The sequence below is a fragment of the Cataglyphis hispanica genome, chromosome 8, assembly GCF_021464435.1.
Source record: "Cataglyphis hispanica isolate Lineage 1 chromosome 8, ULB_Chis1_1.0, whole genome shotgun sequence".
Classification (NCBI taxonomy): Eukaryota; Metazoa; Arthropoda; class Insecta; order Hymenoptera; family Formicidae; genus Cataglyphis; species Cataglyphis hispanica.
In genome coordinates, this window is record NC_065961.1 from 8,275,001 (window position 1) to 8,289,792 (window position 14,792).

The following is a 14,792-nucleotide window of genomic DNA, read 5'->3' on the forward strand; positions in this document are numbered from 1 at the left end:
TATGTATGTATGTATGTATATATATATATATATATATATATATATATACGCACACACACACATACATACATGCATAATATAAAATCTAGATACAGTAGTTAATAGGGTGGATATTAAAGAAAGAAAATATATAACATCCTGAGACATAATGTTCCTTAACATATAATGTTAAATAGGGAAGGCCATTCGGTAATGAGATACATTCAAACACTATCATTGTGAAATATCTAGTTAACAAAACTTATATTTCGAAAATCGCTAACTAGATATATATATATATATATATATATATATATATATATATTTTTTTTTTTTTCTCATTTTAACAAAACTTAATAATATCGCCAATAATTTCTAGTCATGCTTTTCATTTCCATTTTCTTATTTTTGATTTTTGTGTGCAAGATATAGATTAAGTAAATTTGTATATTTAAAAACTTATATATTTATTAGTAATTTGTATATTTATAGATAAAGTGTAAAAAAGGCAATATATTTAAAAACTGAAATTGACTGTTTTTGCAAATTGCCAATTGCCAAATTAATTAGAAAACTAAAACACTTAATTTATCGCGAACTTAAATAATATCGCGTAAGATTAATTTTTTTTTTTTTAGTACACAATAGCAATACTGGAAAGTTCAACAAACACATTAAATTTGCCGATTCTGTTTCTTTAACAGTTCTAAGCGCGTCTTCCTCCCTCTTTCTCTTTATTTTATAAAGCGCTTTATTATTGATATAATACTTTATATACATACCGTACATTTACAGTTAAATATATATAATACGTAAGCAATCTAAGCGTTGATGAAGCTTGTATAATTTCCGTGAATTAAACTTCCAAGGCTATATAGAAACATGGAAACGATAATCCTGGCGTAAAATTCTTTTTTCGTACTTGTAACATCGAAAATTGAATTTGCGACAGAATTGCGTTCTAATCTTGTGACAACTATTTGGCTAATACAGCAAGCAATATTTTTATCGACTGTATCAAATTTCAAAGAAAAACGCATCACATTTTAAATGTTGAATAAATCTTGTATACTGTAAATTTGAAACATACCGACAATCTCCGCTATCTATTGTACATTATATAATAATAACTCTATTGTCAAAATAACGGAAATCTTTTAAGCGAGAGCACAATATACAACCTATAATACGTGTAAAGTGTGTTCAATAAATATAAATAAATATATAAATTATTTAATTGGCGCATGGCGAAACTTGATTATCGATACAAAAGAGGTTTTATATACGTGATAAACAGGCGACCAAAGAATTCCATTAGATAAAATTGAAAGATTTCATTATATTCACAGCAGATTATCGAAAATGTTCATTCCATTTTTCGCGAGACAAACTTTTATAAGATTGAACTATCTAGTGCTTGGTTTATTCGTGACTTTAAAGTCACTGATTCGTCAAAATTACATGCATCATTTAGCGCGCATAACACACGTCGAATTCGAAAATCGCTCGAAAAAAATGATCAGTCGTGAGTCGAGTTGGCAAGATTCCATGTGAATCTTAGCTCGATGTGCTCCCTGAGCGTTCGCGCGTGGTCATGTCGAATAAACTTAAACTTCTATTCTAATGTGAGACACACCGAAAATCTTATTGAAACGGATTGATTGTGTCTGAATGCTTGATATTGAATGTCAGAAAAGTTAAAAAAAAAACGTTTTAGAGAAAAAGTTTCAACCTTCAAGACCTCTCTTGAATAGCTTTAAGACTCTTGATGTCGTTTGATTGCCTGTAATGTAAATATTGTAAATCAATAGAGTTGCGTTTCCCGCATCGTTCTCTACTATCGAGGTAAAATGTACGATTGTTCCAGAAGGATTAAAAAATTCTATTGACAAAAAGATTTCGCAAAATACTGCAGAATCTAAGCCACGCTCGATGAAACGCCGCGAATATGGACGCGCTCATACGGCATTGCAATCCATGAAGAGAGTTCTGCAATCTTCGCCCGTGCGACCGCGTCGTCCTGCCTCGTAAAGGGCCTCGAAACCGACGCCACTCTGTCTTTGTAGGAGATAACTTGTCGCATATCTGTAGAAATCATGATCAATTTGTAACTAGTCGTGTACAGGTGGAGAGAAAGATTGTTATAATTTTGATAAGAGTTTATATTTTGTGATATCGATACATAAAAAAAAATAAATTAGTCTATTACTAAGAGAAAAAAAGGAAACATGACAATTAAATCGGTTACACATACACATTGTGTGTATATTACGTACATTTAATTTCTTCGACATTTTACAAAGATGTCAATGAAACACTTACGATCCAAGCTGGCAGAAGATTGACGATGGGCCTTGTGTATCAGCGATACATTCTGCGCTGGCCTCGCAAAGGGCTCTCTCGGCACATCCGCGTTGACCCTCCTCCTCGGCACGTCCTACGTAACTAAAGGACTTGACAGATCTCATGTAGCCCTAGCAAATTAAACGAATTACACATATGAGATTTGTATTTCTGTTTGTTTTATATTTCTGTTGTGTTTCTAAATAGATAAATTTAATAATAGTAATCACGTAATATATATATATATATATATATATATATATATATATATATATATATATATATTATAATCTTTTCTTCTATTTATATACATATGTAAACAGAGCTCTCTAATATTAGAACAGTTATAATATAAGAATAAATAAATACAATAATGCGAGATAATTCGCGAGAATGTGAGATAAATAGTTATATTATTATAAATATACATATATAATAATATTATAAATATTATTACATGTATGTATAATAATTATATACACATATATTCTATGATAATTTTCTCTTAACGTGGCAATTTCCCAAATATTATTTCAAAAAAAGTAAATAAATGTAAGTTTTAATTAGTATTTATTGGTAAATATTTTTAATTTAATTATGATATATATTTTTACCTTTAGCATAGAGATTGACGCTATAGCAGCTTCAGAGATGGTGTCACGCTTTCCGAATGAACGAGCTGTCAAGGAACGGTGAGAGAACGATGTCTTCAGAGCGTCCAGCAGGTTAATGACTATGCTGATGAACTGCTTAATAAGACGGATAAGCAAAGATATAAGCGAATTTATTTACGGATACACGTTTTGAAAAATAGGAATATGTTTTAAGTAGCACGCTGTAGACATACATGAAATTAATTTACATTATTAGAGATATTAGGGATATACTTACATGCATGCATAGATATGCACACATACATATATACATACATGCATACATGTTTCTCATTATTAGAAAACGGACTATGATAGGGCTTATCGTATCAAGCAATTTTAGCAAAGCGATGATTTAAGAATGCATATATATGATTAGTAAATGTTATAACAAGGACATTCGACAACTATATAACAAAACTAATTCTCAGTTTCTCTAACTCAATATTCTCAAAAGGCGATTTTTGGCGATTGTTTGGTACATGTATCAAGGTTGTCATTGGTAGGGATGGAGCTTATTCTGGTACATGTACCAGTAACTAACAATATATACTCTGCTTCACTGCTCGGTGTAGCGTGGTATCAACCGATAAATACCAAAATAATTAGCCACGTCTCTATCACTAACCACGCGAAAACATTCTGGTACACATTGATACATGTACCAAACGATCGCCAAAAATCGCCTAAATAGGCAACAGAACAAAATAGGCACGTATTTTAGTAGTTTCCACCAAGTAAGATGAAGAGTTTCAAATTTTCAAGTTGTCGTTGAATCTTCTTCTCATTCATAAATTCATACTAACCTCGGAAGCATTTTTCGCCATTACTGCAATCTGTTCGGGGTTTCTGCCCTGTCCTAGAAACGCACCCAGCACCGCAGTCAAAATTTCCTAAACAACCGACACCAGGCATGTGCGCTAAGTCCAAAGATTGATAATTATTTACAAGAAAAGCAAGAGAAAAGGAGAGAAAAAAAAGAGAAAGAGAAAGAGAGAGAGAGAGAGAGAGAGAGAGAGAGAGAGAAGCTCGTTGATGCAAATTTCGCGTTTAAATATTTAATTTATTCTGAATAAGAGGCTTGTGGAAATGGCTGAAAAAAGAGTGCACAAGAGCGCAAAAAATGCTGCTTTAAAAAAATAAGATGCATCTTTATAAGTTTTACTTTATTATATAAGATATTTAAAGATAATTGTAATCTTATTAAATCAATCACAAATTAGTTATCAACATGTAATGATCAAAATATATAATAGTTAAAATAATTAAAATTCTACTAATTGTGTTGACAATACTGTAGTTTATTCTGTGAAGGAAGCTAAAATATAAATTTCTAATATAATCTTTCTAAATTTCGCATTTTTTGAGAATAAAGTTTACGCTTTTGCTCTTTCCTTCAATCATCAGTCTTGATTATTCTCGCAAGTGTGATTGTCAAGAGCAAAATGTTCATCAAAACCAAGTGAAACACTGACTAATTTCCGGCTGTGAGCCGAATTAAATTGTGTAGAAAACGTAAAGATGGTATGACGTAAGTACCATGAAAATAATGGTCCGTCATAATTATTTAACACATTCTCTTTCTCCTCTCTAATTATTGTACAACATAGTTCGTGACCGTAAGCAGCCGTGCGTATTTCCCAAATTTCAATTCAACGCCAAATTTGTTCCGTCTAACTACGACGCAAATACGAGATTGTTTTCTCTCTTTTCAATATTAATCAAAATTGAAATATCAAAAAATTAATATAAATAATATAATCAATATTATGAATATTAAAAAAATAAACTCTAGTGATACATAAAACAATAATAACTTTGAATATTTGAGATAAATTGTTTATATATATAATGTTTTTTTTCCATATAATAATGCATATATACAGACAATATTCTATATGATACAATATTCTGAGCTGCTTATTTATAATAAAATTTACATATGAATCTGACTCTGACATTTACATTTTCGTATCGTGGAGAAAAAAAAACAATAGTTTTTTTACGAAAAAAGCATTTAATGTTAATCGGATAATTCATATTCGATAACTTAAATTTCACATATTGCAAAATACTCTTTTGCATGTATCTATTATGCGTTAATTATACTCATCTTAATAACTGAAGAAAGCAGTTTATTTTTATATATTAACGTATATAGGAGAGATATGATAATACCGATCTGTATTATTGACATAGTCAACCTCGCGAAAAAATCTTCAAAAAACGAAATATTTGAATATCGCGCATCGTAGTTATTTTCACTTACCTGCATTGGACTACTCTGATTGTCCACCTTATCGATACCATCCACCGATTGCTGAGGTCCACCCAACAAGGCTGTGAGAACTCTAAATCCTACGGAGAGCAAATTGGTCCACGGACTTGTAGTCGCACCGTCATCTATCTCGTTTTTACTAGGTCCGGTCGCACCACCTGTCTGACCCAACAGCATCTGCATCAACATACCCAGCATATTGGACCACGAGAAACCGCTACTGCTACCCTCCTGTGCATGAAAGCCGAATAATGTGGCGTCAATAGTGGAAAGAAAAATGAATTAGTTTATATTAAAGTCTACTAGAAATGTATGAAAGATAGGACGATAATTTATCCTCTCGATCACTGGCCTAATATAATAAGGCGGAAGGAGAAGGAAGAGGGTGCAAGAGGTATGTATATAAAGATTATAATATTAATTGAATTATATAATACATATGCAAATACAATTTTATATAAATTACTAACCTGAATTTGATTAGTGCTAATGTCCTCGAGATCATCGATCGCTACTTTTTTCATCGCGTTTGGCTTCTCAGCAAATTTTCTATCCTCTCTGATTTGCTGTTCTTGGTACTGTTGTGGATATTGCTGAGTGTACTGAGGATGCTGCGGTAAAGCTGCAGCTTGTCCCAAAACAAGCGCAATCAAACACAAAAACACGTATTCGTTGTACCACATTCTATAACAAAAAAAACTATTGTTGTATTTGGACGTACATAATCTGAAAGAGTATCTGTGTTTGTAATAATTTGTTTCATTTTTTTTCAGAACTATTTTTTGCTACAATATACAATATAATGTATACAAAATTCGTATAAAAGATCAAGATTAATAAAAAAATTTTAAATTATTATAAATCAATTTATAGATTATAACGCATCACTATGTGTCGTGATACACTGCATTATGTTTTGCATTATTCATATTTGTATCTACGATTCGATACATGAATTGAAATTTATCTTAAAAGTCTTAATTTCCCTCCCTCTTCTCTCCTTCAACCCTTCCTTTATGAAATATATTTTGCAAGGTTAACATCAATCGCAATCTTCACCTTGATTGCGGAATGATGGATGGAAATGAATGAAATCGATTTATATGTTACGGATACAAGCTGAGAACACGATGCTGCTGAAAGTGTGTCACCATGGTTAAGGTCGCTTCGACCGCAAGCATGCCATCCGACCGCTCGTTAGCCCACTTCCCGGCAATGCTGGTTTGTTGAACCCAATAGATACCGTTATTCTAAAGGCGGTCACGACCTACTGTCGATTGCTGGCGGGCGATTAGTTCTCGTGCCCGCGAAAAAAATAAACGAAGGAAAGCAACTGAGGTAAAAAAATCTCGATTTGTTGCTGTTTGATTGAGGTGATAAGAATCGATAAAATCGACAAATAACATTTGTTCTAAATATTTTTGAATATTTTCGAAAGTTTTCACACAATTTTTCCACTTTTTTAAAATAACACGAACAATATAAAAGAAGATTATTTTATAGTGGATTTATATGTAAATGCTTTACGATTCTACGATATATATTACATATCAAAAATTTGTATATGTGTATATATATATATATATATATATATATATATATATATATGTAAATATATATATATGTTTCATGTATAATACACATAATATGTAGCGGTGAGCAAAACATTAAAAAGTATTAGAGCATTAATAACAAATTCTTTTCACCGGTCTTTATCTCGCGTCTTTTATATTAATCTCGTTATTGATTTAAGACAGCAAATCAATGCTAACTTTTACGAAATATTTGCTTTCTATAATTTTTTGAATAAAATTGAAAATTTGATATGTAAATTATACAATAACACAAATAATAAATTAAATAATAAAAGACTGTTAAAAAGACTGATTAAAATAAAACTGACTGATGAAAATAAAAGAATGATTAAAATGACGATTTTAAAATCAATAAAATATGTACATATGTTTGTTTACGCAATACATATATAGAGGAAAAGAGAGAGAGAGAGAGAGAGAGAGAGAGAGAGAGAGAGACTCATCAACGGTGACAAACGATGCGCCGCGTGCCTTTGAAAAACGGTACATGCCATGGTGGAAAAATCACAAACGAGTTTCTAACTGTATCCTTTTACACACCTGACGAGCATTTTCTACCTGTGATAGGTCTAACCTGGCGTGCAAAAAACTTGCAAAAAATTAAAAAGGTTTTACTAAACATTATAACATGATCCATGATTGCAATGTTTAAATGGCGGAACTATAAAATCGATCGGGGAAATTATTTGTTTAGAAAAAAATTAATAACTCTGACAAAAAAATGTTTCAGTATTGTTTATACAAATATTACATATCAAGCAATTTTAGAATTACATCGAAATTGATTATTAATTGGATAAAAAAGATAATTGTAGCGGAAATATATTTTTCAACGCTTGATAAGTAATTTGCAAAGCTTGATAAGTAAATATAATTAATAAAGTAAATGTAATAATATAATACGTATGTAAGATTATACTTTATAAAAATAAATAAGATACACAAACACACTAAGGAACAGTTTGCAAATTTTCTAGCACATTGATCTATTAATTAATTTTATACAAAGATTATGTAAACATTATTTATCAAACTGTAATAATATATATATATATATATATATATATATATATATATATATATATATAAAGCAGAATAAAATCTATCTTGAGTAATATTAATTAAATTAAATGTGTAATAATAATAATTATACAAATATAATTATACCAACATCAAATGTCGTAATTAATGATTTCTAGATCTAGATCTAGCCCTCTTATATACATTTTAAAATAGAATAAAACATGTTTATGATTAATAATATATAATCGCAAATTATCATCAATTGTCATCACATTCAAAAATTTCATAAAGCTACACCACTTTACAGGTTAAAGCGACTTTATTAAAACTTGATTTAATCCGAAACAATATTCAAAAAATTGCGAGCAATTAATTTTCTCTAATCGATCAATTCAAGTCGCGAAAACAATGAAAAGCCATATTACTCACTTAGTTTACTTTCCGGCAGACTTCCGTGACACTGACTCTCAGTTCTGAAGATGAAATTCTTCGCGGGGTCTTCTATATAGCTTGCGAGTATATGTGGGGGTAAACCGTTCGGCCAATGACCACTCATCTTTACTAACATTTTCAATGAAACTATCCAATCACGCCGGCAAAGATTCCGAAAGGTTGTCTAGTTAAGGGCATTTTTCGTAATCACTTTGTAATGGAAAAGAGAAACAGTAGCATTTAGGACTTTACAAAGAAATAACATATATAGTTCGAAATCGCTATCATGCATTGTAGTAGTTTTCACAAACATTATGTATTTTATTTATAATTCTTTCTTCGTAACATTGTAATTAAGGGACATTATTTCGTTTAACAATTTACGTGTCTCTCTTGCACATTTAATGCATCTTAAAATTTCAATTTTTTAATTATTACTCTAATGCTTAGTTTGTTCATAGTTTTGAAACACATAAAAGTGTACAAAAAAGATTTAAGACTCCTAGTCCCTTATTGAGTGTGCTATACCTGATTATGAAAAGGGAGACATCATATACGAATTTTTTTTGCTTGAAAAATACATCAAAATAAATGTTTCTTTTTTTAATTTTTCAATTTATTACTATTTTATATCAAACTACTACTACTTATTACTATTTTATATCAAATATAAATTACACTTGTGTTTGATATAATATACAGTAGTAAAATATGCCACAAAATTTTCTCCTTTTGATTCGTGAGTAAATAGCTGTACGAGTGGTCGCATTCAAAAAACTTATTGATATTGATGTATTTTTCAAGAAAAAAACATACAATTTCTCGTTTCTAACATTATAATTCAATAAGGTTACAACGACACAAGAATCTGAAATATCTTTAATAATTGACTGCAAGAGTTAATAATTAGAGTGCGCAATCTACAATATATATTTTAGTTAGTATAAATTTTAATCGAGTAAATCTTTTTCTTCTTCTTTTATATCTTTTTCGGTTGATATATATAGTCTAGTATCAGCGTCGTAATATCCTCGTAGCTCTTCTTCGGCGATGATATCCCCATCAAGAGATGGGGATCATTATTTATCATTTGATCTCAATTCTTGCAAATAGAAAAGATAATAGCAAATTGCAAAATTCAACTTACTTAATTTAAATGATTGATCTTGTAGATGTTTGTGTAAATTAATATTTAGCAAAGCAAAAAACCTGTTAATTTTTAAAGTTTTATTAATTTTTATTATATTTGCTTTTATATTCTTTTTCCATTTTTGTATAGCTCTCTATCTGTTTTCGTGCATTTAAGTTAGTATTATTCGTATTTTCTTTTCATTCATGATTGTATGGAGAGTATTATCAAAACGACTGGATAATGTAAATCGGTACGTACCGATAGCGAATGGAAAACGCGTTTGCAAATGATCGTAACTGTTTCAGTAGCGGGATGCTGCGTCGTTTCTTCTTATTAGGAGGATCTCGCTAATCGCATATCCCGCCTTGCGGCAGTTGGATACCATCTCTCCATCTCTTCCCTCTACCCCTTTGCACTTGGCATAGTTCATCGTAGCAAGTTCAGTGAACGTATTACGAGATTGGCGCAAATGGATTCTAGCGTAACGGAACCGATGAGCGACCTTCGGAGGAAGTTTCGCGTTATCGAATTTGATCGGTTGCACAAATGTAATGATTATTATTATTTCAAGGAATACGTGATTGCGTCACAGGTCCGAGTTCTTGCTAGTGTAGTAATAATGTGTGTCGAAAACAATTTTTTGGCGCACGCACACACACACACACACACACACACACACACACACATATATATATATATACATATATATAATACATTATCTGTTTATTTAACTTATAAAATCGTTTACTGACTTCATTTGCAAGATCAACTTTTCATCATCATTAATATGAATTATGTATAACAATAATACTTTGCAAACCTCGAAAATTCTTATTTTGATGATACTTTACAGATATGCTAAAGGAATCAATAGATGAGAATTCAGAAATTTTCAGTTGCGGCTTAAAAACGGTTTTAAGAGAGAAAGTACCCATATCTATCATATATAAAGTAGCTTATTGTTTTTCTCGATATATCTCAAAAACTATTCACGATATTAAAAAATGTTTTAAACAAAAGTTTTATAGTAAAATCAGCTTTATTTGAAAAAAAATATTTTTTAAGATTTCTAAAAAAATTTTTTTAACAAATTATTTTTTTAAATTTTTATTAATATGACTAAATAAGGTTTTCACCATGAAACTTTTGTATAAAACATTTTCTAATATCTCAAATCGTTTTCAAGATGTATCGAAAAAAGCAAAAAATCGTTCTATATACGAGGGATGCTTTCATTCCTTAGAATAATTAAAATTAGAATTTTTGAGTTTGCAAGGTTTCCTTTAAGTTATCATTGAAATAAATTGCATCATTATATTTTGCATTACTCTATTGAAATATTTTATCCATGTGAGACGTGAGATTATGAAACAATTGCCAATGTTGAAAGTAGAAAATGCTGGTCAATATTAACGGATGAACTTGCCTGCATTCAGTCATTAATGTTGGCCAGCATTTGCTTGTGATTCGCGTCATTATGCACGAATGCATTATAGATGGAAGCGCATTACAGAAGCACGTTTGCGTGTCAGTAACACGCTCTGTTTATATGCGGTGGGCTATCCTCGTTTAAACGAGTTTGTAGGCTAACAGCACAAGTATTATTTTCCAAAAATATGTCTGTCTCTGCGGTTAAATGCGTTAGGCGATGCGTCACACGCAATTAATCATGACAAAGTCTAAAAAATTGGCGGCACTGTGCAATATAACGTGAAATTTTGCTCTCCTCGATTTTTCAAATTATGCATGTTCATAATTAGACAATTTAAAAACTTGGAATTTAAACATCATTTGAAATAAACTTCAAGAATGCCGTTTTCATTACAACGTTTTTATTGTAACGTTTCTCTCTTCCTTGAAGCTCTCTGTTTCAAAAACTATTCGATAATTACATAAAGATTAATATGGTACATCTTGCAACACTTTTTTTGTCCAGAGAAAATAAGATTGATATTTATATTTAAATTTCTTCGAAGAGAAAATTTGTCCTTGCAAATAAATAAAGATTACTTTAATTATTACAATTATATATTTAATATATATATATATATATATATATATATATATATATATATATATATATTGCAATATATTTTTTACATTTTGTAATATATATGTATTTCAACTATTAGTCAATTTAATTTCGAATATGAAACTGTTCATGGATAATGATCGAAGGTTGAAAGAGTCCGCACACAAAAATAATGATTTTCCGCAAGTATTCCTCGGTGTGTCTCAGCAAAAAGTAGCGGGCACAAGAGTAGCCACTACAGCTATTCGACACAGAAAATCTTAGTTATGTAGCGGGATCGGCACGTGGCGGGCGGATTTACATTCATAAATGTATTCATGCATGTTGATGTTGACTAATACGATCAACACTTCGATACGACAATTGTATACTAGCGTATATAAGCGATTGAAACGTTGTGAATAAAAACAATTGTAGTGTCAAAATCTTGCTCAAACAGAGAATGAAATTTAAGTAACTATTTTGTGTAATACGATCGACAATTATATTAATATTCGTTTAATAATTGTTGAAAAATTTGATTAATTCAATTTTGTGTGTGAGTTTTCTCTCTAGATATATTCTATATATTTATATAGAGTGACCGATAATAATTGTATCATTTTTCGAATGTAGGAAGAGCAAGTGAAATTGAGTAGAAAAGTTTTTTACCATTCTGCGATTTTCATAATTAATATAATTATTTAGATAATAATTAAAAAAAATCGATTAATTCGCGCATGTATACATATGTAAGCGAGCGCCAATGAGAATAAGATGAAACAGTTCAAAAGTAAGTGTGGTCGTTAGGCGCGCGACGAAGTTTTGGGAGCAGCGCTCTACAAACGACGACAGTTATGTATATATGAGTGGTACATAACGTTGAATTCTCATGTCTTAAGCGGGGAGCACACACTTTTGCATAAGCGCATAACCATAAACATAAAGAAATTGATTGATCCACAAATGTATGCATAAGAAAATGAACCAATCAATTTCTTTATGCTTATAGTTATGCGCTTATGCAAAAGTGTGTGCTCCCCGTAATACTCGCATGAATTTGCCGACGTAATGCGCATGCGCTGGCATACGTAGAGGCTATATGTAATACTATTGGCTCAACAAAATTCGCGTATGTGCATTGCATCAAAAACATAAATTGTGGAAGCTAGAAATCCTTAACCAGAGATCGGCAAAAGCCGTTAACGATTTCTGATTGGTCGCCTTGGATGAAACCCGAAGAGTGCGAGAGAAAGATATATATAGTGTGAGAGAGAAAGATATGTAGTTAACTTAACCGACTATAACTATGCTTAGCCATAATTATGCTATATTTTAATATCTCTGATTATAAACTTAATTTTAGGTACAATTGTGTTGTGCTTTAATATTCATTACTCACTTAACTTAAAACGAAAGATACATATCATATTATTTTGTATTTATTTAACAATCAAAATAAACCGTCATCAAAAAAGTCATATCCAGTTTTATCCTACGACGGCACATTAGCTGATTTTTTATTAAGGATCTCTAGTGGAAGCGAGAGGTTGATATACTATACTATACTATGTCTATGCTCTATATAAAATTTTTAATTTACATACTTTTCGTAGACATTTTATGTAAAGGCCGTACACTAAGGATTGCGGTCTCTGTTACAATTGAAGTTACGGTTGATGATTGTGGATTGACCAATCAGAGAAAAGTAGCTTGCCGGCTGATTGGTCAATTTGTAACTGTCGTCGTCCGTAACTACAACCGTAACCGAGCCAGCAATTTGTAATGTAATATGGCCTTAATAGCGTTTTCGGATAGATGGGTTAATACAACTGGGAACATGAATTCATATTTTTTAGGCAATGCAATGACGTCATTACTAGCATTGTCTCTGCCAATAAAAGACATGAATTCATGATCCGAGTTGGATTAACCCATTCGAAACATCATAAGTAAAATTTGGGGAGTCAGCAGTCTAGATTTTATAGAAGTCTATGGTTACAGATTACAGATCATCTCGCATAACGATACGTGACAGTTACGCAGTACCATTCTCGTTTAGAAGGTTAACTTACGTGACAAGCACTTTTAGTGTCTGTTGATTACATCGGTTAATACAAAAACGAATTGCAGAAATGGAGTGTTTAATTGGTATTCAATGCAAAGATTTTGTGCTGGTTGCAGCGGATATGACAACCGCACAATCCATTATAGTTATGAAAAGCGGTAAAATGTTTGTTATTTTTGCATATTCGACTATTAGTAACCTGTTAATTAAACACAATTAATTATATTAATACCAAAAAAACACTATTATATTGTGTGATAGATTGTATATAATGGTAGAATATTACCATAATTACGTTACCATAGTAAAACAATAGAACAATAGAACAAGTTAAAACAATACAACAATGTGTCATTTTCACAAAATTTTAATTATATTATATATATTATATATTGTTAGATTATGAGCAAACTTCTACAGTTTAATTGTAAATTGCACAAATTAATCGTAAATGGCAAACAAAACATTTCAGATGAACATAAGATTCACAAGATCTCTGACAAGCTTGTTATGGCAATATCTGGAGAATCGGGTGACACAACACAATTTTCAGAATATATTGGAAAAAATATTCAATTATATAAGATGCGAAATGGCTATGAACTATCCCCCAAGGCTGCGGCTTGCTTTACAAGGAGAAATCTGGCCGATTATCTTAGAAGTAGAACCCCATATTTTGTCAATATGTTATTAGCTGGATACGACGATGACACAGGACCAGAATTATATTTCATCGATTATTTAGCATCTTGCGTAAAAGTTCCTTATGCAACTCATGGATACGGTGGCATGTTTTCCATGTCTGTCTTAGACAGATATTATAAATATGGTAAAATGCATATATATATATATATATAGACACACATATACACACATACATATAAATATATAGAAATATGATCGCGTATAAGTTAACTCTGCCAATAAAATATTAATGGACATCTCTTGCAGATTGTACCGAAGAAGAGGCATATATTTTACTGAAGAAATGCGTTCGAGAAATTCAGAAACGATTGATTGTTAATTTACCAAATTTTAAAGTTCAAAAAATATTCAAGGATGGAATTAAAGATATGCAGCCAATTACAGCTGAAAATTTGGCCGTGGAAAATGTTGCCAAAACATGAAAAAGAAATGTCTTTTTTTTATATTTCTTCAATTTGTAGAAGCTTTTTCAATATAAGAATAAAACATCTATAAACATTATTTGTGCATAAGTTTCTCAATAACTTATCATAATTAGTAATTATTAAATTATTTTTGAAATTTTAGTTATTA

At 30.7% G+C, this 14,792-nt stretch overlaps 2 protein-coding genes across 4 annotated transcripts; one reads left to right on the forward strand and one right to left on the reverse strand.

Annotated features, from left to right (window-relative positions):
* Window positions 1-1,298: 1,298 nt before the first annotated feature.
* LOC126851812 (uncharacterized) lies at window positions 1,299-8,353 on the reverse strand. Of its 3 annotated transcripts, XM_050596157.1 has the most exons (7): window positions 8,301-8,353; window positions 5,724-5,937; window positions 5,245-5,484; window positions 3,782-3,868; window positions 2,937-3,068; window positions 2,302-2,453; window positions 1,299-2,064 (listed from the first exon to the last, which is right to left on the reverse strand). In XM_050596157.1, the coding sequence occupies exons 2-7, from the start codon at window positions 5,934-5,936 to the stop codon at window positions 1,938-1,940; spliced, it is 951 nt and encodes a 316-aa protein (XP_050452114.1). In that variant the 5' UTR covers window position 5,937; window positions 8,301-8,353; the 3' UTR covers window positions 1,299-1,937. The 3 variants fall into 3 exon arrangements, with proteins under 3 accessions (XP_050452114.1, XP_050452116.1, XP_050452115.1); XM_050596159.1 differs by lacking the exon at window positions 3,782-3,868; XM_050596158.1 differs by lacking the exon at window positions 3,782-3,868 and having other exon boundaries at window positions 2,937-3,071.
* Window positions 8,354-13,354: 5,001 nt separating this feature from the next.
* On the forward strand, window positions 13,355-14,720 carry LOC126851665 (proteasome subunit beta type-2-like). Its single transcript, XM_050595843.1, has 3 exons — window positions 13,355-13,672; window positions 13,987-14,343; window positions 14,466-14,720. The coding sequence occupies exons 1-3, from the start codon at window positions 13,582-13,584 to the stop codon at window positions 14,639-14,641; spliced, it is 624 nt and encodes a 207-aa protein (XP_050451800.1). The 5' UTR covers window positions 13,355-13,581; the 3' UTR covers window positions 14,642-14,720.
* The last annotated feature ends 72 nt before the right edge of the window (window positions 14,721-14,792 follow it).

Coding starts and splice junctions, on each gene's coding strand:
- LOC126851812 (XM_050596157.1), bottom strand. CDS start 5,936: ATGTGGTACAACGAATACGTGTTTTTGTGTTTGATTGCGCTTGTTTTG. Junction 5,485..5,723: donor TTAGCACTAATCAAATTCAG/GTTAGTAATTTA, acceptor TTTCATGCACAG/GAGGGTAGCAGTAGCGGTTT. Junction 2,065..2,301: donor ATCTTCTGCCAGCTTGGATC/GTAAGTGTTTCA, acceptor TGATTTCTACAG/ATATGCGACAAGTTATCTCC.
- LOC126851665 (XM_050595843.1), top strand. CDS start 13,582: ATGGAGTGTTTAATTGGTATTCAATGCAAAGATTTTGTGCTGGTTGCA. Junction 13,673..13,986: donor CATTATAGTTATGAAAAGCG/GTAAAATGTTTG, acceptor AAAACATTTCAG/ATGAACATAAGATTCACAAG. Junction 14,344..14,465: donor AGACAGATATTATAAATATG/GTAAAATGCATA, acceptor CATCTCTTGCAG/ATTGTACCGAAGAAGAGGCA.